General features: G+C 41.9%; 4 protein-coding genes across 7 annotated transcripts in view; 2 read left to right on the forward strand and 2 right to left on the reverse strand.

Moving 5' to 3' along the window:
• ptpn11a (protein tyrosine phosphatase non-receptor type 11a) overlaps positions 1–1,931 on the reverse strand; it is a 26,171-nt gene extending 24,240 nt beyond the window's left edge. For all 3 annotated transcript variants that reach the window (XM_032539164.1, XM_032539163.1, XM_032539162.1), the window contains exon 1: positions 1,663–1,931. In XM_032539164.1, coding sequence (XP_032395055.1) covers positions 1,663–1,676 — 14 coding nt within the window. In that variant the 5' untranslated portion in view covers positions 1,677–1,931. The remainder of the gene's footprint in view (positions 1–1,662) is intronic.
• Positions 1,932–2,988: 1,057 nt separating this feature from the next.
• On the forward strand, positions 2,989–6,734 carry tmed2 (transmembrane p24 trafficking protein 2). Of its 2 annotated transcripts, XM_032539203.1 has the most exons (5): positions 2,989–3,358; positions 4,251–4,443; positions 4,653–4,670; positions 4,994–5,101; positions 5,202–6,734. In XM_032539203.1, exons 1-5 carry the CDS (start codon positions 3,179–3,181, stop codon positions 5,324–5,326), a joined length of 624 nt encoding a protein of 207 aa, XP_032395094.1. In that variant the 5' UTR covers positions 2,989–3,178; the 3' UTR covers positions 5,327–6,734. The 2 variants fall into 2 exon arrangements, with proteins under 2 accessions (XP_032395094.1, XP_032395095.1); XM_032539204.1 differs by lacking the exon at positions 4,653–4,670 and having other exon boundaries at positions 2,992–3,358.
• Positions 6,735–7,702: 968 nt separating this feature from the next.
• Positions 7,703–15,655, forward strand: ddx55 (DEAD (Asp-Glu-Ala-Asp) box polypeptide 55). The gene is made up of 14 exons (XM_032539165.1): positions 7,703–7,933; positions 8,389–8,439; positions 9,481–9,567; positions 10,033–10,124; positions 11,263–11,325; positions 12,189–12,338; positions 12,438–12,627; positions 12,889–12,971; positions 13,678–13,809; positions 13,906–13,998; positions 14,320–14,434; positions 14,557–14,725; positions 14,816–15,108; positions 15,347–15,655. Exons 1-14 carry the CDS (start codon positions 7,826–7,828, stop codon positions 15,527–15,529), a joined length of 1,809 nt encoding a protein of 602 aa, XP_032395056.1. The 5' UTR covers positions 7,703–7,825; the 3' UTR covers positions 15,530–15,655.
• eif2b1 (eukaryotic translation initiation factor 2B, subunit 1 alpha) lies at positions 15,582–21,935 on the reverse strand. The gene is made up of 9 exons (XM_032539192.1): positions 21,543–21,935; positions 21,344–21,445; positions 19,167–19,303; positions 17,248–17,364; positions 16,534–16,646; positions 16,366–16,434; positions 16,076–16,151; positions 15,855–15,980; positions 15,582–15,777 (listed from the first exon to the last, which is right to left on the reverse strand). Exons 1-9 carry the CDS (start codon positions 21,553–21,555, stop codon positions 15,622–15,624), a joined length of 909 nt encoding a protein of 302 aa, XP_032395083.1. The 5' UTR covers positions 21,556–21,935; the 3' UTR covers positions 15,582–15,621.
• Between the last annotated feature and the right edge of the window lie 1,392 nt (positions 21,936–23,327).

Below are 23,327 nucleotides of genomic sequence, written 5' to 3' on the forward strand. Positions count from 1 at the left end.
AAAACATCTCCTCACTATCTGCTAGCTGCCTGTCCCCTGAACACACTGTAAAAAACACGGTCTCTGTAGACAGCGCAGGCTCCACAGATGGCAACAAGTACAAACTGTGCCAACCTGCACCACGAAACATAACAGTGTTCAAGCCAGGATTAGAGGGAGGTGGTTGGGGCGTGAAGAGGGAAGTCAAGGCCGATTTACAAACGACGCATCCTAGCTTGCGCGCGTCAAAAGGACGTCGATCTCGCTGGTGCGCCAGGACTTTGAGTTTGTGTCTATTTTATTCAGCGACACGACAAAGCGGAAACAGGAAGCCTGAACCAGCTCGAGGGTAACCGGACGCCAGGACTCTCAAGTGGGTCATCGGATCAAATCAAAGCATTGACGTCAATGCTGCTGCCAGTTCTGCCGTTATTTACCTTTTTCTTCTAGTCTGCGGAAATAGCAAAGTCGGTAGCCTTTACTCATTAGCGCCACCTCTGTTCAGGAGAAGACTGCAACTAGTGTTGCGACCACCGCGCTGGATTATTAACAGTTACAGCGCTCCCATGACGTCACACCGGTGCTCAACAGGTCGACTGCGGCGAGCATACGGCACGTTTCAGAAGGAGGCGAGACCTCTGCCGGCAGAAGGACTTCCAATCAGACGTTCTGTTTTGGCTGGACAGGTGGGGAAATCCAGTTTGTTTTTTCGAAATGGACGCTCATGTTCACCTTGCTACCAACACAAGGATATAATGCTCGACTCAGCGCTAACTTGGTGAATACGACACACAGGTTTCTAGCAGCTAGATCTCTAGAAGAGGGAGGGGGCGAGCTAGCCTCCGTTTTGTTGACGTCCCCAAACGTCACTTAGAGCACCTTTAATGTTCCAGGAGACAAAGCTCTTGCAGTAAGGTAAAACACAAAACACACAAAGACTGGGTCATAAAACATAATAAAACACAAATAACATAAAACATGTGTGTGCCAACTCTGTCTCGCTTTATGCGGTTTTCTGTCTTTTTCCAGTATTGAGTGTATTCAGTATTCAGTGACTCTTTGTTCATAACGGTCCTCACTCTGCATGGTGTCTCCCTCCCTCTCAGTGAATACAGCAGCTGCCCTTCAGTGTTGTGTACAAGCAGTGTGTCCTCTCCATGTCTTCAGTACTTGTTGTAAATCTCTATTGTCTCTTTCTATGTTCATCAATGTGCACCAAAACACAAATGTGTTAGCATCTAAATATACTAAAAGTACTTAAAGTGCAAGTACTCATTATGCTAAAATGGCTTTTTTCAGAGTTTTGGTCCTGAGGCTATTTTGTTGTCTTTCACTTAAATTTACTGTTTATTTAAATCACATATCTGTTCTTTATTTAGCTAATATTGTCATGGTGTTCCTCCATAGTGTAGTTCTACCACAGTATCTACTTATTACGGTGTATCTGTGACAGATAGTAGTAACCTAGCTAGACATCCTCTGACGGGCTCTAACGTTAAATTGCCGGTGTGTGCTAAATGAAGCGCTCTTTAGCCAACTAGCTATTCAGTTTCTCTCCAGAAACGTCGACACACACTGAGCTTGTTTACGCACACACAGGCATCCAAACAGCTGAGTTTAGTTAAAAGTTAGCTCGCTTAGCTAACGCGATCAGCGGACACTGTTTTCCAGACTTGACGTTACCTCCGAGATGTCATTTTTCTCTTTCTCACTTCCTCGCTGGCAGTTAGCAGTAGCTACGGTTAGCTAGCTAACGTTTCGGACCGTTTCCGCTTCAATCACCGACGGAAGAGCTTCATCGGTTCACACCCGGTCAAAGCGGGCACCGAAATACAGGCATCGAAGCAAAAATTGTACGCGTTACAAAAACCAAGTCTCTAGGCCTCGGCCCCGGAGACCTCAAAGCGGATCGATTATTGGACGTCACCAAACATGCGACGAAATGGAGTGTGCACGGATTATGCTGCGTTAAGGTGGTGTCTGAATAATCGGAAAAGTGACCTCCAAATGGGAAGAGTCACGTGAAAAGCGGTGAACGAGAGGTCTATCGAAACAAAAATAATCTCAATTGGCGCCTTATTTTTAAGGTCTACTATAGTGACCGTATCAACTTAGTTGTTGATGAAAATTTCAAAATTTTGATTTAGCCTATTGGAAGTTGGAAGAAGGCCTTTCCAACTCGGGTGGGGGAATATCCGAGGGGATCCTAAATCTAGCATTATTTCACACTGGGCGGCCGTTATTCGCTGCCGCTTTTACATAAAGAGAAATATAAGAGAGAGTTTTGCTTGTTCAGATGTAAATTAAAGAGTCCTATTAATTTCTCTTCGCGCATGCTCATTGATGGCGTATGCTATATTTACACAAAACGTTAAATCTTTCGTATTTTTAATGTAAAACGTTGCATTCTATAGTCATGGTACTCTCTCATCTTATTTCCTATGTTTCTTGATCATAGCATCAAAATAATGAGGCAGATTTAATTTGAAACCTACTCGGTATAAACCTGGTTCTGATGCGGATCATCCAAGAAGACGCCACAATTTTCTGTTGATTGTGTTAATAATTCGTTTACTGATTTATACTTCTTATTTAGTTTAAAACGTATTCAGGCTATAATTGAAACATTTTCATTTTGTTTTTCAGCAGTTTTTTGGCAAACAGCTCAATTACCTATATTTTCAATTGATGAATTAAAAATACAAGAACACAATTAATAGTAATAAAACACTGAGGGGGAACATCTAGTTGCACAATTTATTCATGTTTGCGGATACAGACTTGACTTCAGTGAGAATTTGAAAGCAGAACATTTCCAAGTAGTGAAGTATTTTAACAGTGTGGTACGAGTACTTTTACTACAGTAAAGGGTCTGAATACTTACTCCACCACTGACAGAGGTTGATGGGATTCTCTGCTCAGATCGAAGAGTCACTTTCAAGAGTCGCTTCGTTTTGACAGCGTTGTACTTCGCGTTCCAGCAGATTTGGCCCTCGCCGGCCGCCGTTTAAGCCCGTACGTGGCATTCAGAGCAATAACGTTACTCACAGCAGCCGAGGCTGGTGCGGCTCCGCTCCCGCAACAACTCACTCACTCACACAGACCGACGTCCTGCACTCATACGGGATTATACCGAAGCGAGGACGCTCTTACTATCCCCAGACGTGTTGAGACTCCCGCAATAAAAGCATTTAGAAACATGTTTACCGTGTCGGAGCTGGTGGTCTTGCTGGCCGTCTTGTCCGCCACTGCGTCCGGCTACTTCGTTAGCATAGACGCCCATGCCGATGAGTGCTTCTACGAGCGGGTCAACTCCGGCACAAAGATGGGCCTCATGTTTGAGGTTGCCGAAGGAGGCTTCCTAGACATCGATGTCGAGGTGAGATAGTAAACACGCCACCTAATATGGAGAAATATGTTTGTTCTTTCTCCTAACCTGCGAGTGTCATACATAAGGCCTGTGCTAGCAGCTAGCTAGCTAGCTAACGTTAGCAACCGACGTCTCTGCGTTACGTCAACTGAAACTAACGCTCGTTAATGGTCATCCACTGATTTTAATTCAAACATTTGAATGTCTGCATCAAATTATTATTTGACCAGCGTCATGTTATTAAGTGCGTTAACACGTTAATTTAAATATTTATGAGGATACAGGAAGTGTAGCGTTAGCATTATGTCCGGGCTAAATTGTGCCATTAAACTGTACGTTAACGTGAGCCAATAATGGGGTTTAAACATCACATAAAAAAATAAAACCTCACCTCCTTCTGACTTGTTTAATGTGGAAACGTTGCTGTATTTAAACGTGCAACTGAGTCTCTTCTGTATACAGATGTTGCTGCCATATGTTACAACAGTGCCATCAATTAACTATGCCAGGTGTTGCCATGCAATTTAGTGTTAAACATGTAAATATGTCAAATATACGCTGGATATAGTGTCATAACCACCAACCTCATTTATTCGATTAACCTTTGTAGTTCTGGATTGCCCTGTAGCCTTACCGTTTACAATCCTCATTGAGCTGTTAGTCTACCTTTATGTATTTTTATATATAGACAACCTGTACATTTTAGTCAAATGTTCAGCTTCTTGTTTGTTTTAACCACACTTCTACGACTCTGTATGTATCTCTATGTACTCGGAGAGCAACAAAAGGCCAGAGTCAAACACTTAGGCCATTATAGTGGATTCTGATACATGTTTTTTCATCTTGCCCTCATGCAGGAGTGATCTTTACTCATATTGTTGTTTTCTTTTGTCCCTCCCAGATAACAGGGCCCGACGGCAAGCAGATTTACAAAGGTGACAGAGAGTCCAGTGGGAAATACTCAGTGGCAGCACACATGGACGGGACCTACAAGTTCTGCTTCAGCAACAAGATGTCAACCATGACACCCAAGATCGTCATGTTCACGATTGATATCGGAGAGGCCCCCAAAGGCCAGGACATGGAGACCGAAGGTACAGAAATGTGTGGGTTTATGCTCACCGTATGTCTGTGTACACAGAGAGAAATTAAGAAATTTCATATCAATGTGTCAGCCAGCCTTTACAGATAGATCATGCAGATAACAAACCGGTTGCTCTGTCTGTTTTCTGCTGATCTTGTTAATTGTCATAGTGTCTTTCCCTATTTGACTTTGTTTTGGGCGCTCTGTTCCTCTTTGTAGGTGGTGACAGCTGGGATGGTAGGGCACAGGGAAAAACGGCTGTTAAATAGTTTTGGGTTTGCGATGCACTGCTAGTTTTCTCTAACCAGTGTTTCCTTAGTATTAACTAATATTGTGCATTTCTACATAGGAAGTTGTGTTTGTGAATGGCTTGACTATTGGCACAGTGAGAACATGATGATCTATAAAATGTCGCCGGTGATGAAGTGGCATCACCTGCGACATAAGCCGCAATTACAAAACTGTTAAGCATGTATTGCATATCTCCACGCATGTTTTATTTTTTTTGCACACAACCTGTGTAGTGGCTTATTACTGATGGTTGCTTTTACCCATTTCAGCCCACCAAAACAAGCTGGAGGAGATGATCAACGAGTTGGCAGTTGCCATGACGGCTGTAAAGCACGAACAGGAGTACATGGAGGTTCGCGAGAGGATACACAGAGCAAGTGAGTCCAGAGCCAATGAGAACACGCACAAAGAACCAGATTGTCTTTTGGAAATTGTTTGAGTGGAAATTAAAAACACTGTCTCTCTTTCTCCTTCTAGTCAACGACAACACAAACAGCCGAGTGGTGCTGTGGTCGTTCTTTGAAGCTCTGGTTCTGGTGGCAATGACTCTCGGACAGATTTACTACTTGAAGAGATTTTTTGAAGTCCGGAGAGTGGTTTAGTGCGATTAAATGATCCCTCTGTGTCCTCCACTGATTTTTCTCCAACACCAAGACAGTTATTTACACTCTGGAAATGAGACTGGCAGATTTGAGTAAAACTTGATTGGATTTCAGATGTTTTGTTCTCCTGTTAACCCATTTGGTTATTTCTTTATAAATGTAATTAATTAGTTTGAAACAAATGGCCAAACGATTCTGGTATAGATGTCAGTTAAGTTTATTAGTTACTTTATATTTAACAGATTGATTTTTTTTATCCAATATTATTTACAGTTAATACAAATAACTTGCCGCTACAATTGTACCTGTGTGAATTACTGTAAGGCTCGTAATTTTAAGTAAAAGGTCAGAACACATAAATACAAATGGATCGGCATGTGTGGAGTTCTTACAGGAGAGAAGATTTAAAATGGGACCCTACTCAAATGGTAGAAAAGAAACATGAAAACAGTGCATTTGATTTATTTTGTCAGAGATGCAGGGCGTTTAGTTTCTTGGTCTAAGCCGGACAATGTACTCCCAGATATGTGATATCTGTACATTGCGTTTATGCTCTCAAACAACAAATTGCAGTCCTGATAAATGCATCTAAATACCTGAAGGATTTACACTGCAGCTGATCTTCAAGGGAAAATGTACGGCTTCTAGCTCTGTGTTGATTCTTAGCCATCTGTGCTGCAGGGGACGGGACGGGACGGGGGGGGGGGGGCTCAGTGGACATCTTTTGCAGGTTAACTAGTTCAGAAAATGGCAACAGGCAAGTGGTTTCTTGGCCTAAGAGTTCACAACTTAATTTCATTTTTACACTTATTTGAAATCGTCCAACTTAACTTAGCAGTAAGACCTTGAAGAGCTGAGGCAGCGTTGGATTTCAAACTGAACTACGAGGAGTTGAACTCCAAAGCAAAGTGTCAATACTGAAATCCATGTTACATGTTGATTGAGGCTGGGGGGGGGGGGTGACACCTAATGACTGCTGTGTGCTTTAGTTGCTTCTACTATAGCTCTTTTGTTGGGGTGAGGGATTTTAAATTATGATTGTATACAAATTTGAACCAGTTTTTCTTTTTCATGGAGCATATCCTGTGACATGCAAGTGTTTGGATGATGCTTTTTCAAATTCATCTTTTACCCATTTCTTCCCACATCAAGGTAAAAAAAAAACGTCCAAGGCAGTAGCTTCACATCTCGCACACAGCTGCAACATCCCGAGTGTTGCGTGTCAGTGAATATGCTCCCGTTTTGTATTAAAAACAATCTTTGGTGAGCTCTGGCAGGTGCTCTGTACACAGTCTCTCCTTTTTGTGATTACAAACCACTCAATCTGATAAATAGATCTGTACAAATGTAGAATGGTTGTCTGTGGAAAAAGCCCCAGGTTTCATAATAAAGCCAATATTCTGTACAACTACTCGGACGTCTTTTTAAAACGGGGGGTGATGTCTTATCGAGAAGTTTGACTGAATGGTTAACTTAATGGTTTTCAAACTGAGTGGAGTTCATGACTAGGGGGAAAACATGAAACTAAAAGTTGACAGTTTTCACAGCTGGCAGTCATGTAAACAAACTAAATTGCTTCACTGCCTGTAATATTGCAGTCATCGCTGGACCTGAGCCAGCGTTAATTCAAATTTTCTGTTTTTTCTGCTGTGAAGTTTCAAAATGTTTGATAAATCAGAATGTGACTCAACTTGTTGAGTGCTGCGAGGATGTGTTGAGGTAATATAACACACACAAGCTTCTCTTCAACGTGTCAAGGTAAAAATTAAATACAACAAAATCTTAAGATTGTGAATACAACACTTGTAATAGGATTTTAACAATAGCCTATTGCCACTTTAACAAAATAGTGCTCTGGCAGAAGCGGATGCAAAATACATGAAACTGCTCACAGCCATCTGTGGATTAACTCAAATAACTCATGATTTCTGGAAAGAGATGTTGAGTTTTACTAAAATAAATACATAAATAAAAAAAGCACCACAAGCCGCCAGGGCCATCTAGTCTCATCATAGACATCTCTACGGCCGATGTCTCCAACACTGACCAGTCGCACCAGAAACTATATTGATTGATTAACAGCACTACAGGTAAGAGGGAAAATGTGAATTTCGGGATTGACTGTCCTTTCAAGTAATTTTCTTTTTTTTTAAAGGCAGGATTTACACTTGTAACAGTATTTTTACTTGAACACAACTTCCACTAATTAAAAAATAAAATGCGCAAAAGTAATGCAAAAGAACAGTAACTTGCACTTTAGTAAAATGCAATGGTTTCTCCCATATTTGTTGTATCTAGCAGGAAAAAAAATACAATTTAAAAAACAAAAAAAAATAAAAAGCATTGGACGCGGAACGATGCTAATGACAGCGCTTCAGTTCCGACCGGCGCCTAAACATCAGCGCACCCGGAAACCAGCGCAGCGTGGACAGGAAGCCCTCAGGCCAGCGGTGGCTAACAGCTCTAGCATAGGCGTGTGTTTATTGTCACGCTTCCACCATGGATAACACGACGGAGGGGAGGTGGGACAGTCTGCCTCTTAAACTCAACGACGGGATCTTACAGACGCTCCACGAGCTCAAGTTCACGCACATGACACCTGTACAGGTAACGTCGGCACGTGACCTCGTTACCTGGCTCTCTGCAGTAGACGCATCAAGTTAGAGGGGGGCAGTAGCTCAGTCTGTTGGGATCCGGAGGGTTGCTGGTTCAAGTCCCCGTACGGACCGAAGTATGGTGGTGGACTGGTAGCTGGAGAGGTGCCAGTTCACCTCCTGGGCACTGCCAGGGTGCTTTTGAGCAAGGCACCGAACCCCCAACTGCTCGGGGTGCCTTTCCATGGGCAGCCCCCCCCCCCCCCCCCCCCCCCCCCCTTCACACACACACACACACACACACACACACACACACACACACCATTAGTGCATGAATAAGTAAGTACATGTGTGTAGTTCAGGCCTTTGTGTAATAACAGAGTGAAAACATTGTAATTTCCCCTTGCGGGATTAATAAAGTTACATTATTATTATTATTATTGTTATTAACTGGTTGTTTCTTTGTAGGCTGCTTGTATTCCGCTGTTCATGAGTAACAAAGATGTGGCTGCTGAGGCGGTAAGTGTAACTAAGTACATAAGAACTAAGGACATTTACTCAAGTAACGTTGCTGTATTTAAGTACAATTTTTAAGCACTTGTACTTTAAATTGAGTTTTATTTCATGCTACTTTAAAATTTGGAAGCCAGTATTGTACTTTTAGCTGAACGTTCCCTGCGGCTTCAGATTAACACAAAATATAAACCAATGAATATTGATGTCTTTTATCACAGATTAAACTATCCAGCAGTATAGAAAATGAGTTGGCTTCACATCAATGCATCATTTATAATAAACAGTTAAACCTATGAGACACGCTGGTGCCACTTTACTTTCTAATAAATATGAAAGGTTTACGAGCTGGATAATAAATAATAATGATCAATAGACACAAGACCTGGGCTGGAGTCGAGAACCTAAATCAAGTCCAAGACTAGATCCAGTCCAGACAGACCGCAGAGCGAATAGAGTCCTGTTTAAAACTGGTCCCATTGCTAATATAGTGATTAAAGAGTTAGATTGATCTATCTATCTTCTGACATAAAACTAATCAATGCATACAATTTAGGAAATGTTCTGTACAACTGATCCCAAATGAGCAGGCAGGGGAAAAAAAACTCACTAGGCAAGTCTAACAAGAAACCGAGACCTGTGCAAGACTTCAAAAAAAGAAAAAGAAAGAGAAGTGGACTCGAGTCCGGACTTAAGTTCTACAGCCCTGTACAAAACATTAAGTAGTTTTGAGTTGCCAGGTTGTGGGAAATCCTCCTCCAGCGCTACAACTAATCATTTTAATTATCGTTTAATCCAACAATTATTTTCTTGATGCATAATATTGACTATAAAATAACCAAAAAAAAGTACAAAAATGGTTGTTAAGATTTCCCACAGCCCAATGTGAGCTTGTCTTATTCAACCAACAGTGCAAAACCCAAATTTACCCAAGACCAGCAAATGTTTTTGTCTTTCGGCTACATTTTGCCAAATGTTCCCAGTACACCTGGAGCCTTTGTCTTTAGTATTTTCCCGTGCAGCTCACCGAGTGTCGTGTCCTTGCAGGTGACTGGGAGCGGAAAGACGCTTGCTTTCGTTATTCCTATTGTAGAGCTGCTCCTGAAGAGAGAAGAAAAGCTGAAGAAGATGCAGGTGAGAAGCCGAGCTGTACATTCATCTTCTACCTGGAGCCACTGCAGAGCCTTCAAATAGTCTGGATGCTGAGCGTGGCTGCTGTAGAGCGGGGCGATATGGAGAAAAATCTAACATCCCGATATTTTTGACCAGATACCTCTATCGATATCATGGCAATATTGTAGGTTGACAATTCATGCTTTCCCAAAATAGGCACACAATGAGTTTTTTGATGAATAATCATCAATTATGTTGAGATAATGACTATGTGGGTGAGGCAAAGACAGTCTGGTGTGTTTGGAAAATTCCATCACTTCACTGTAATGCAGCCTTTAAAACCAGGAAAAGACGACAAACATTTGGGTCATATCAGGATATTACCATATCCTAAATTTAAGACGATATCTAGCCTCATATCGACAGCTACATTGCCCAGCCCTAGGATGTTGGTGGTTTGGTGCTTTAGATCTGGTCTTCCTGCAGGTTGGTGCCCTGGTGGTCACGCCCACGAGAGAACTGGCTCTTCAGATCAGCGAAGTGATGGAGCACTTCCTTCACAAGTTTCCACAGTTTACGTAAGTCACTCAAAAAAAAAAAATCTGAATACAGATCCAAAAAGACAAAAAAACTAAAGTTCCTCCTTGACCTTTTTAATAGTTAAAGGGTAATTTCCTTGTTTTTTGTTGTTGTTGAAATCATTTAAATATTGAGCCGCACACATAACCTTTTACATAACAGGAGCCTAACATTTCTGTAGCCTGCTCCAGAACAACAGACTCCCAGAATGCCTTTCACCTTGACTTACGTTACACTCCACGCTGCAGTCTTCGGACAAGAAGTCACATTGTGAGATTGATCGATTGTCGTGCACAATTTAAAAAAAATAAAATAAAAACATTAGGTTACATTGCAGCTTGATTTGTGTCAGCCCGTCCTTGAGTTCTCGGTGATTACTGGACCAGTTTCAACGATTTCTGGTCACATCAGTCTGATAAAGGCACAAGGAAATGGGGTCCAGGTTGGCGGGGGGGGGTATTATATAGAGAATTTACTCTTAAATACTCTAAAGGGACCGTTGAGATATTTTGAAGTGTGGTTGTATGAACTACTTCTCCATAGTCAGTGTTAGCTACAGTAGATGGCGTTTGGAGAAGCAGCCAGGAGTACAGACGCAGAAGCTAAGCAATGTCCCTCTGTGGACAGGGGACGCAGCTAAACACATTTTAGAAAGCTAAAAACATCTGTTAGCTGAAGTGGACGCTATATTTAGATTATTTTCAGCGTTTTACCTTGCTGAAGCCGCTATCTGCTCTCTTCAAAGCCACCAGACTCTTTTGTTGTGTACAGTGCAGACAGTCTTTCGTGTAAAAATCAGTGGTTTTGTCACAGGAGTCTGGTGGTGTTAAGGAGAGCAGAGATAACGGCTTCAGTTCCCTGTAGATACACAGACTATGGACAAGTACCTCATACAACCCCACTTCAAAAAACATCTGAACTATCCCTTTAACTCAAACTCTTAATTTCAATAACTGATGAAGACTTTGTTATAGTGTTGCCAATATTACATTACCCAATGACTGGAAATGACAACCTCACAGAAACCCTTTCTCTCTTTGTGCTGTAAAAACAGCCCCCTCCCATTGTGTGTAAGTCATGTTGATCTTTTGTGTTGTTAATTTTCTAAGATTAAAAGGCTCGGTGTTTGTTTTCTAGGCAGATTTTGCTGATTGGTGGCACCAACCCAATAGATGATGTGGAGAAGTTCAAGGATCAAGGGTGCGTACCAGATATCACGAGTTAATTAGGGAGCTTCAGCGTTTGTCTGACTCGTTTAGCCAGGCTAGCGGCTTCCAGTCAAAATGCTGATGGACTGTGGTGGCCTAAAGGTTAAAGAAGCGAGCTTGTGACCGGGAGGTTGCCGGTTGAATCCCCAGTCCGACAGGATAAAACATGGGTGCGGAAGTGCTCCTCGACGCAGCGGGCCCGGGTTCGAATCCAGCCTGTGGCCCCTTTGCTGCATGTCAACTCCCCTCTCTCTCTCCCCCTTTCACACACTTCTGTCTGCCTATCAAAGGGAAAACCCCCCGAAAAAATAACTTTAAAAAAATAAATAAATATATATATCTTTTATTGGATAAATGGGTTGGATTGGAATTGGATTCATGACATGCAACAAAGGACCCAACCGGACTTGAACTCGGGGACGTTATAATAACGTGGCCAGCATCTCAAACCTCTGGGCTAAAACCAACAACTTTTTTCATTGTTGATTAATCTGTTGATTGTCGATTTTTTTTTTTCCTCAATGTCTTTTTTTAAGCAAAGTTGTTTGGACTATTAAATGTCAGACATTGGTGGCCAGGTTGGATCAGTGGTACAGCGGGTGCATAGAGGCTTATGCCTCAATGCAGAGGCTCAAATTCTGCATCATAAAAATCGGAAAATGGTATAAAATGGGGAGGACGTCCTCAACTCAAAGATATTCAGTATACTGAGGAGAGAAGAAACAAGAAAATATTCACATTTAAGAAGCTGGAATCTGACTTTTTTTTCTCACAAAATGACATAGCGGTTCATTTAAAAGTTCACTAATCTGGTCGTCTTTGCAGCTCTATTACATTTGTCTGTGTGTGTTTCAGGGCAAACATTGTGATTGCGACTCCGGGCCGACTGGAGGATATGTTCAGGAGGAAGGCCGACGGTCTGGACCTGGCCGGCGCAGTCAGGAGTCTGGACGTGCTGGTTCTCGACGAGGCCGACAGACTCCTGGACATGGGTTTCGAGACCAGGTGCTGAATAAATCTTTTGTTGTACTCATGGGTGAAGAAATGAGTCCTGTAACACTAATAGATGGTTTTGTTGGGGTCTTTGTGCGTTTCTGGGTCCAGTCTGAATACCATTTTAGGCCACCTGCCTAAGCAGAGGCGCACCGGCTTGTTTTCGGCCACTCAGACTCAGGAGCTGGAGAAGCTGGTGCGGGCCGGCCTCAGGAACCCAGTACGCATCACTGTCAAAGAGAAGGGCGTGGCGGCCACCGCCAGCCAGAAGACGCCCTCCAGACTCTCCAACTACTACACCGTAAGTCCCACGCAGACGGTTTCACGGCAGTCAGAACCAACATTAAAATGTGTTCACACAAGGATGCCCATGTTCAGTTGATGTCATGTTCAGATGCTCACTTCAGTCTACTCTCTGCTCATTGTCTACTGTTCACTTTTTTTTTTTTGTGTGCTTACTTGTTTGTTTTTGGCTGTTATTGTTGAGAATGCTACTGTAACTCAGGAATTTCCCTGCTGTGGGATGAATAAAGTATTATCTTATTTTATGTTGTCATTTCAGATATGTAGATCAGAAGACAAGTTCAACAACCTGGTGGCGTTTCTAAGGCAACACAAGCACGAGAAGAATTTGGTCTTCTTCAGGTATGTTAAGATCTGTTAATATGTACAGTTTAATCGGCCTTTCTGCATGGCTAGAACATGCTGTAATATAAACCCCTGATTGGTTTTGTTCAATAACGTTAATACAAACAAGGCGACCGGGTCCTTAAAACTGTTCACAAAAAGCGAATGTCGGCATTAACTTTGTTCAATTTTACTATGAACGGAAAGTAAGATGCCTGGAAGATGCAGACCAAGTTGTGTTTTGCCTGCAGTTTTAGCCACATGTGAAATACTACTACTTTAAAACCAGCTCACTAGAGTTTGTATAAAACTTTTGAGAGCAGCTTTGAGGGAAACCAGACTGAAATCCAGTCGATTGTCAACAGCCGTCGACGGCCGGATAGTTAATGGTTCAGGCAAATAAGTCACCTGTGAAATATCCCCCCCCCTCATTACAAAGTACAGACCAACAAGGCAGACATTTGGAACAAATCTTAAATTAGAAAGAAGTGGCTTCTGGTATGCTTGGAAGGGAAAACAATTCTCGAGAAAGGAAGAAGAGACAATTTATGAAATGCCTTTATGACTTTTTTGGGGGAATAATTAATCTTTGTTTTTACAAATCTTAAATTAGTTTTGGGACATAATGTGGTTTAATCTGTCACTTGCCTTGAAAGTAAAGTTTTTTTTTTTTGTCAGGTCTACAGTTACTGACTGAGATGAGATGTTATTGTTTCCCCATCAGCACGTGTGCGTGTGTGGAGTACTACGGCCGAGCTCTGGAGACTCTGGTCAAGAAGGTGACGGTCCACTGCATCCACGGCAAGATGAAGAACAAACGCAACAAGATCTTTGCAGACTTTCGAGCCCTGAAAAGGTGAAACTGTGTGTACCGGAACGAAATATATCTGGTTGTGTGTAATCGGCACTTTATGACTTGTGTATCATTTTTTGTTTGTGGTTTTTGTTGCAGTGGCATCCTGGTGTGTACAGATGTGATGGCCAGAGGGATTGATATCCCCGAGGTTAACTGGGTGCTGCAGTACGATCCTCCCAGCAGCGCCAGGTAAGTGAGCGAAGTTTAATCTCTAAAACCTTCACGATTGGGTCAAATTATGTTAATATAGTACTAATTTTGTCATGATAAAACTGGCATCTTTTCATCAATTAAGATAAGACTCAAATATTTTGCTTATGTTTTTATAAGGCTTGGTAATTTCTTAAAAGCTGGGTACTGTGGTTTTCTTAAACTGGAGGAAATGGTGCATTTTTTGGGACTATCTCCGGCAGCGGACTGATCTTTGAATGTAAGAGGTTTCCCAATTTATACATTCACAAAAGCTCAGCTGTATTTTCCTTTTTGTTGTCTTTGTCTCGGCCACCCCAGTGCGTTTGTACATCGATGTGGACGGACGGCACGTATCGGCAATCAGGGCAACGCCCTTGTCTTCCTGCTGCCAATGGAGGAGTCCTATGTTAAATTTTTGGCCATCAACCAGAAAGTGAGTTCCTCTTTCATCCCTGCTCTACCTTCAGTTAGATCCATATAGATATGAGCACTATAAAGACAGGGGAGTATGTTTTAAGATCATTTGAATCTCATAAGATATTGTCATTTCCTCAGTGCCCGCTGCAGAAGATGCTCCTCACAGGGGACGTTGTGGACGTGCTGCCCAAAGTGAAGGCCATGGCTCTGGCCGACCGAGCCATGTTCGACAGAGGCATGAGAGCCTTTGTGTCGTTTGTCCAGGCCTACGCCAAACACGAATGCAGCCTCATCTTCAGGATCAAAGGTGAAAACTGCCACGTTTCTATCTCCCATCCGATCCTGCAGTATGCCTAAAGTGCAAACATAACACTTGGTGCCGCATTTCTTTGCCTAGATCTGGACTTTGCCGCCTTAGCCCGCGGCTTCGCCCTCCTCCGCCTGCCCAAGATGCCCGAGCTGAGGGGGAAAACGTTACCAGGCTTCCCCGCGACGACGGTAGACACAGACACCATCCGCTACAAGGACAAGCACAGGGAGAAGCAGAGGCAGAAGATGCTCGCTGAGCTGAGAGAGAAAGACGACACCCCCTTTCCAAAAAAGAACTTCATCAAGAACAAGGCCTGGTCGAAACAGAAGACCAGGAAGGAACGCAAGAAAAAGAGGTCGGCCAAGAGGAAGCACAATGAGGTATTTTACACTCAATGTAATCGACAGACCTAAAGGAATCATGCAACAGCCCCACTTTAAACCTCGTTTTAACCAGAGATGTGCTCAGAAGTGTCTTGGAAATAAGTCATTCAGCATCAATAAGCCCAAAGATGACTAAGAGGGGGTAGTCCTAGTATTTCTTTTTCAAATAATTTGAGGGAATCATCCAAGGGCTGGATTTATCTAATTTGTATTTATTACTTTTCCGTGTCTGCAGGACTCTGACGTGGACGACGAAGACATGAAGGAGCTTTTAAATGACACTCGCATCCTCAAGAAACTAAAGAGAGGGCAAATCAGCGAGGAGGACTTTGAGAAACAGATAACAAGTGGAACAAAGTCCAAACACAAAACGGAAGGACCACCGCTCGACGGCTCGGGGGAGGAGGAGGATGTGTGATCAGCTGTATCCAACTTGTAAAATAAAAAGCCAGAATTTAATTAAACCTTTGTTTACCTTTTGATAAATGGATTTTATTGGAGGACTTTGAGTTATAAATAAAGTTTGATGAGTTCGTCGCTGACAGCAGACGGGGTGAGGACGCCCAGGTCGGTGAAGAGGAGGGTGATGAGGGAGGGGGGGGTGTAATCGATCATCGGATGCTCTTCCGACAGGTTCTTTACCGTCTTCAGGGTATCGGCTTTGTACTGCGGAGGCGAGAAGAAGACTTGTAAAGACACGGAACACAACATAAGTCTAGATGGGATTTTCTTCGCCACCATACCTTGAATTTATCGGGCACGTCCTGTTGGTTGAGCGGATAGAGGCGGACAAATTTGAAACTCTCTGCCACGACGTAGAAGGGCTTGTTGTGAGCTTTAGAGCACATGGCCGTCTGATAAGTGCCGATCTGCATCAGCAAAGGTCAAACATTCAGGTCTCTGCATCACACACACAGCGCTGAAAAGTAACTAAGTCGTCTTCTTTTATTAAGCTGACACTCACCTTGTTGATGATCCCTCCGCTCTCAACGACGCCCTCTGCACCAACAATGACTAGGTCTACTTTCTCCAACACGTACCTGTGGAAAATGACAAATAAGTTCATGTGGACAACGTATAACACACTTTCTTTAAACTTAATAAATAATACATTTTATTTAAAGGCGCCTTTCTCGACACTCAAGGACGCCGCACAGGGAATTCATATATTAAGAACAGCAAAACAAATACAATACATAATATAACAGCAAAACAAATACTATACAGCACACTATTCGGTTTAGATGTTTTTACCCGACAGCTGCATCCAGAACTACTGTTACTGGAACATTGAGCTTTTTCAGGGCGTCTGCCATCTGTCGCCTGAATGAAGGAAGAAAGAAAGAAAGAAAGAAAAATCTGATTCAGTAATTCTGTCTTCCCCTCAGAATTAAACACACTTTACTGACGCTATTCACTCACCCGGCTGAGTCGGGCTGCGATTCAGTCACATAGACAGAGAAGCGTTTCTTCTCAGCTGCAGCTTTTTCCAGAACCCGGAGAACGACTCTGGAGAACGAATGAGTCAGGATTTTCTGGGAGAGGAACGTTTTACAGATATCAGGCAGGGAGGGGGGTTTGTCAAACAATCCCCCTAATGTGTGTGCTGTATGTCTGCATACAGTGCTGCTCATGAGTATAGGAACCCATGCTTAAGTTGACTAAAAAGAGGAATAAAAAAACAATCATCTTTGGGAAATTGATCTTAATGCCTTCATTAAAAAAAATAGGGGAAATCCAACCTTTAAGGACACCAATTTTCTTTGTGTATGAATAATGTATCGTAAATAAATTGTTTTCCTTAATAATAATAATAATACATTTTATTTAACAGCGCCTTTCTAACACTCAAGGACGCTTTACAGAGAATAAAAGACAGGGGGCATGAGCACACACACCCCCCTATGTTAAATTCCCATAGAGGCAGGCAGATGTTTATTCTTAAAGGCCAGTTATTTCATGGATCAGGATACTATGCATCCGGATAATCACATCCTCACATACCCTTCACCATACCTAGAGCACGTCATGGGGAACTTTCCATAAGATCATCTCTCAATGCAAATCCAACCAGCTATTAGGCTAACTGAAATAAAACCATGCCAACAGAATATATCGTGTAAAACAAACACTCACAGCGCCGTCTTTGATGAAGGTGTGACAGAGCTTTGCGACTTTGGTCCTGGACATTGAGATCTTCTCTAGAAACAGTTCTCCTCTCTCCTCCATCACCTTCTTACAGCGAGACAGATCCTGACGGACGGAGTTGACAAAAGTTAAACCGTTTTCTCACATATTTGAGGAGCAGAAAACTAACTAATCTTCTCATTGGTTCTCCTGTCACCGAGGAGACTAGCCCGGTTCATTCACAGCCCGTTTCGCCAACAGACGCCGCTCAAATGTCTCTGGCCGCAATGGGACAGACCTCCGACCAATCAGAGCGAACGTCTTAACCAGTCAGCATGTTGCAGAACTCGTTCACCAAATTTAAAAACTGCTTCAACGTCGCTGCGCTATTGTCATCGTGTAAAGGCCGCCTCAACGGCTGTGATTGGTGTCTCGATTTAGAAAAATTGGAAACATTAGAAAAAAATCAAATTTTCCTTTAGAGGATCGTCCAGAAAATTTTACAAAACTTTTGAAATTTGAAGGACTTACTGCTCTTCCCTCGTCATAACTGCTGGGGACACAGGGACGGTGGAGCACAATGACATTATACGTTACCAGGAGCAACAAAAGAAAGGTGGTTTTTGTCTAATATTTTAAATTGTATACTTGTTTACTTATTTATTTTTGGGGGGGGGGGGTTAATAGAAGGGTGTCTTGTTATAAGTGACGCTGTAATGTTGCACTGTACCTTCTCTAAAACAATAAAAATATTTATATAAAAAAAAAATTGTGAAAGGGCTTAAATGGGCTCTTGGCCAGACGATTTGCAGAGTAAATCTCACATTTGTCGGAAATTGGTCAGGGTTTCCACGGCTACGAGGAGACAAGATCATTAGATCAAACAGGAGGAAGCCTGGGTGGAAAAGTTAGGACAAAGAAAGTAGTAACGTGTGTCTTGGCCCCTGTGTTAAAATGTTTTGTATTATTTTTTTTGTGACAATTTTTAAAATGTATTCTTTTCCCTAGAACCGGTTTTTATTTTCTATACCAATGATTCAACTTAATATTTTTCTGTTTATACGGTACAGGGACGACATCATAACTGTTAACAGCCAAACAAACTGACAGCAGAACATATGTTGTGTACTTCTATGCAAATGAAATAAATGTCACACTGACAGACTGACATGTGATGTGCATTCTTAATAGAAAACAATTAGTTTTTTTACAACTGTCTCATGGATTATTGCCTCTAGAAAAGTATTATTTAACTTTTGCTTTGAAAAGATAATCGCAATACTTAATACTATCATGTCACAATACCTCCTGAATCGCAGTAAAAGAAAATCACAACACAAATCGAATCTGCACCCATGTATCGTGAAAGAAGCAAAACGGGACCAAAGCATTTCGTGCCCAGCCCTACGACATACAGGTGTGTGTGTGTGTGTGTGTGTGTGTGTGTCTGTGTGTGTGTGTCTGTGTCTGTGTCTTTGGCTAAATCCCATTTCTTCTACTTACCCCTCACCCCTTGGCCCTTGAAACCAAGGGGTGAGGGGTAGGGGTGAAAACATCCCCCTATGAAATGGGACACCACTCGGTTACATCACTATACAGAATTGATCACAAACTTCCAAGATGGCGTCTCTGTCTGTCGACTGTGTGGGTTTTGCATTTATATATTTTATAGTTATTTTATGTTCACTTTGGTGGTGCCGAGGCAGATGTTCTTATCTGTGTAGTACTTAGGTCTGTTTGCAATACATATGTGTATACACATGTATCATGTACACATACATAAACACCCTGTATACATGGTGTGTCGTACATCTGTTTCAGTTGTCACCGTTTTGAATGTCATTGATGTTCACAAAAACATTTTGTTAACAAAAATCTGTCTTTGTCTTTGTTTGCATGGCTGTGTCCCAGGCCACTCACACACTCACCTGATGCTCTAGCGACGTGAGACTAATGAAGCGCAGGAAGAGCTCTCCTCCGGAGGACACGGCCACGGAGGAGTCCACTCCCGTCAGACGGTCTGTGGCCCACGTCAGGCTCTCCCTCAGACCCAGGATGGTTTCACCTGAAGGGGGACAGGGACAGGATGGGGGTTCACTACAAACACAGGACACTCGTACTCCTCCACATCTCAGAAATACATCTTGGACTTTTAACTCCACTACATTTGTCTGAAGTTACTTTTCAAATGACAGCTTTTCGTCCCCGTCCTGTCCACTTTACCCTGTATCTCCAGATGTGTTGATGTTGAATGTTTGAGATGAACTGAAGGATGACGAGTTCCTTTATGAGTTGAGGATGATTCTCCTTCGTCTTAAGTTAATTAAAGTCTTTAAAAAGCCTCTCGAATCAGCTGGAAAGTGCATCGTCACAAAGCTGACTACATGTAAAGTTTTAAAACTTTACAGGACAGAGACGCTGCAAACGTGATGATCTCATAGACCATGATGCATCGCTGTAGATTAAACTAGCCAACTGTATATAGAGTAGTTAAAATGAGCACAACCTTAACTCCTGTCGTCTTCAGGTCAATTATGACCCGTTTTCAAAAGGTTTCTATATCATAAATTTGGGTTTCTTTCAAACAAATTACAAAAAAAGTAACGTGGATGGTTTCCAACAACGCTCCTCACAAGTTAAATAAATAACAAGTTCACTACTTTCCTTAAATTTGGGTGTTATATTTATAGCATTTGGAGAGAAAATATTATAGACAAATGTGTGTGACAAATGTAAAAAGAAAAGAAAAAATGTCAATAAAAGTGACAAAAATGTAAAAAAAAGAAAAAGCTTTAAAAATTTGAGGAAAAAGAAACACAAACATTTCAAAAGGCTTCAAAAAAGTGGACAAACGTTGAAAAAGTGACAAAAACATGAAAAGGTCGAAAAAGAAAACCAAACATTGATAAAAAGGTTTTTCATTTGAAATTTTGACTAAAAAAAAAAATACAAAATTTGCAGGAAGACAACACACGGGTTGACATTAATAATTATAATAATAATAATAGTAATTAATTTAATTTATATTTACACAAGTCCCAAAGTGCTACAAGATAAAAGGTAAGAGCTGAAAATAAAAACCCGAAATAAAAAAAAAAAGGGCAACAGCAGTAAATATAAAGTAAAATATTAAATACAGCGGGAATATTACTGCAGGAACACTTTACTGTACATAATGCCGGGGTGGCAGTAGCTCCCGTAAGTCCCCGTACGGACCAGATCCTGGTGGTGGACTGGGTGCTGGACTGGGAGCTGGACCGGTGCCGGTTCCCCTCCTGGGCACTGCCAGGGTGCTCTTGAGCAAGACACCGAACCTCTAAATGCTCGGGGCGCCTTCCCCCAGACTCTGACATCTCTCCATTAGAGCAGGGGTTCCCAAAACCTTCAGCCCACGACCCCCAAAGTAACGGTGCAAGTGACTTGCGACCCCCCCCCACTATAAACGTATATAAACATTGCGAAACATCGCGCGCGCTATAGGTGTGAAAATCAAAAGAGCTGTTCGCTTCTTATTTGCTTGGTTTTATTTTTAAATTGAGCCACTAGTTTTATCTTGTGTTAAATCTGGCTAACATAGCTATTTCTAATCGTTTTTAATTTTAATTTTATTTCTGGAAATCAACTTGGCGACCCCCCCCCCCTCCCTCCTCTCTGGCTCGCGACCCCCATCTGTGGGTCCCTGCCCCACTTTGGGAAACACTGCATTAGTGCACGTACAGGTCCTGAGCGTGTGTGTGTAGTCCAGGCCTGTGTGTAATGTGTGTATCAGTGTAGTTTCCCCTCGTGGGATTAATGAAGTTTAATAGAATAACAGGTCTTGAATGCAGGACTTGTACTTGAGTACTTCTACTCAAAGTAACGGGTCTGAGTACTTCTCCATCCACTCTCTCTCTCATGCGCACAACACACACACACACACACACCACACACACAGCTCTCTCTCATTCCACACACACAACTCTCTCTTCATTCCTCACTCCTCCCTCACACCACACACACACGACACAACACAAACACACCACCACACTCTCATGCTCAACACACACTCTCTCTCTCATTTCTCACACACACACACACACACACACACACACACACACACACACACCTTTGTCTCTCTTGAGGAACTCGAGCAGGGTGCGGATGGCGGCCACAGCAGACGCCATGTCCGGGTCTTTCCTCATCTGGGCCCTGAAGTACTCCACGAGCTCTGGCCCGGGGGGACACGGGGGAGAAGCTCGGTTAGACCTTAACGTGACCGCACGTGACACATGACAGGGGGGAGGGGGAACCGTGCAGCCACCTACCTTCTTCATTCATCGTGGAACCCACACGAGAGCCTAAGGGCTGGAACGGTTAGTCTTTAAACCAGTAACCGGGAGCTCAGTCTTCCCCAAAAAATAGTGACACATGCAGCTCAAATCAAATTATACACCAAATTAAACAAGTAACTGATTTAAATCAAAACTTTCACACTACTACGTCTCAGAAAGCTTCCTAAAAAACAGGTCTGAGTCACTGTGGTAACATTTATTATCACTATTCGCCGAGAAAATGCGTGTTGACCATAGGGTGTTGACGTGTCGCGGAGAGATGACGTGCTTACGTTTTTAGCCCCAAAACGTCGTGGCCCCTTTAGGTACTGTCGGAAATATTGCTAGAAATGTGCGTTTTGATGGATTTTGACGGGAAGAATACGCCTAAAATAGTGTACCTGCACTTGGGATTTTTGTGAACACTTGTTTATTTATTTTCGTATTTCTTACACCTATTTATTTATGAAGTTTTATGCAACTATCAATGAGAAAATGGAACATAAATGAATTAAAATTAGCCCAACCTTCAATATACACCGCAGTTAAATGCAACATACGCCTTTTAATTATAATTTAAATGAGTAAATCTATGATTGTCTGTGTATAAATGTAACCCTGTTTGATATTTGGCCTTTTGAGGAAAAGCTCAGACACTGCCCTAATGGAGAAGGTTTTACCCAAGTTAGCATGAACATTTCACCGAATGACATTTTAATATTTAGTTGTGTATAACTGTGATATTTTGGTCACGTTGGCCTCTATAGAAAAGCCTGGGCACTGGTGTAGTCTACATGATACGCAGGCGTACGCAGTATACACACCAAAAAAAACTCCAGTAAATCACTAGTTAATCACTAGTAAATCACACTAGTTAATCACTAGTAACTCCACTATTTAGATCACTAGTACTAATCCCTAGTTTCGACAGTAATCCTGTACATCACGAGTACACACTTTCATGTTCACTAGGTAATTCCACTATAAGACAAAATCACCTAGCTATCACTATGTATCACGTAATCTAGTTAATCACTATAACATTTAATCACCACGTTAACACGAAACACGTGAAGCACTACTGTATCACTAGATCCCTCTCTAGTTAATCACTAGTAAATCACTAGTAAATCACTAGTTAATCACTAGTAAATCACTAGTAATCACCACTAGTTAAACACTAGTAAATCACTAGTTAATCACACTAGTTAAACACTAGTAAATCACTAGTTAATCACACTAGTTAAACACTAGTAAATCACTAGTAAATCACTAGTAAATCACTAGTAAATCACACTAGTTTATCCTATAAATCCATATAATCCACTAGTTAAATCACTATTAAATCACTAGTTAATCACACTATTTAACTCACATAAATCACTAGTAAATCACACAGGTTAGACAACGGTAAAGTCACACTAGTAAATCACCTAGTAAATCACATAGTTAATCACTAGTAAATCACACAGTTAATAGTAAATCACATAGTTCAGCTACACTAGTTAATCACCACTAGTTAATCACTAGTAATCACTAGTCACAAATCACTAGTTAACACTAGTAAATCACTAGTTATACACTGTATTGAACACTAGTAATCACTAGTTACTCACTAGTACATCACTAGTTTTTCAATACTCACTAGTCTAGTATTAATCACTAGTTAACATTCACATAGTTATCACTATAATCACTAGTAGAATCACCGTAGTACTCACATAGTTAATCCCAGTAAATCACACTATTAATACGAGTAAAGCCACGAGTTACATCCTA

This window comes from Etheostoma spectabile, chromosome 16 (assembly GCF_008692095.1).
Source record: "Etheostoma spectabile isolate EspeVRDwgs_2016 chromosome 16, UIUC_Espe_1.0, whole genome shotgun sequence".
In the NCBI taxonomy this organism is placed as follows: domain Eukaryota; kingdom Metazoa; phylum Chordata; class Actinopteri; order Perciformes; family Percidae; genus Etheostoma; species Etheostoma spectabile.

What these genes read in the sequence shown, in the direction of transcription:
- ddx55 (XM_032539165.1), top strand. Translation starts at nt 7,826, where the DNA reads ATGGATAACACGACGGAGGGGAGGTGGGACAGTCTGCCTCTTAAACTC. An exon ending in GACTTTCGAGCCCTGAAAAG is followed by an intron (nt 13,810 to 13,905) that starts GTGAAACTGTGT and finishes TTTTTGTTGCAG; the next exon opens with TGGCATCCTGGTGTGTACAG. An exon ending in GATCCTCCCAGCAGCGCCAG is followed by an intron (nt 13,999 to 14,319) that starts GTAAGTGAGCGA and finishes CGGCCACCCCAG; the next exon opens with TGCGTTTGTACATCGATGTG.
- eif2b1 (XM_032539192.1), bottom strand. An exon ending in GTTCCTCAAGAGAGACAAAG is followed by an intron (nt 19,304 to 21,343) that starts GTGTGTGTGTGT and finishes GTCCCCCTTCAG; the next exon opens with GTGAAACCATCCTGGGTCTG. An exon ending in TCGCAGCCCGACTCAGCCGG is followed by an intron (nt 16,435 to 16,533) that starts GTGAGTGAATAG and finishes TCCTTCATTCAG; the next exon opens with GCGACAGATGGCAGACGCCC.
- tmed2 (XM_032539203.1), top strand. Translation starts at nt 3,179, where the DNA reads ATGTTTACCGTGTCGGAGCTGGTGGTCTTGCTGGCCGTCTTGTCCGCC. An exon ending in TCCTAGACATCGATGTCGAG is followed by an intron (nt 3,359 to 4,250) that starts GTGAGATAGTAA and finishes TGTCCCTCCCAG; the next exon opens with ATAACAGGGCCCGACGGCAA. An exon ending in CGAGAGGATACACAGAGCAA is followed by an intron (nt 5,102 to 5,201) that starts GTGAGTCCAGAG and finishes TTCTCCTTCTAG; the next exon opens with TCAACGACAACACAAACAGC.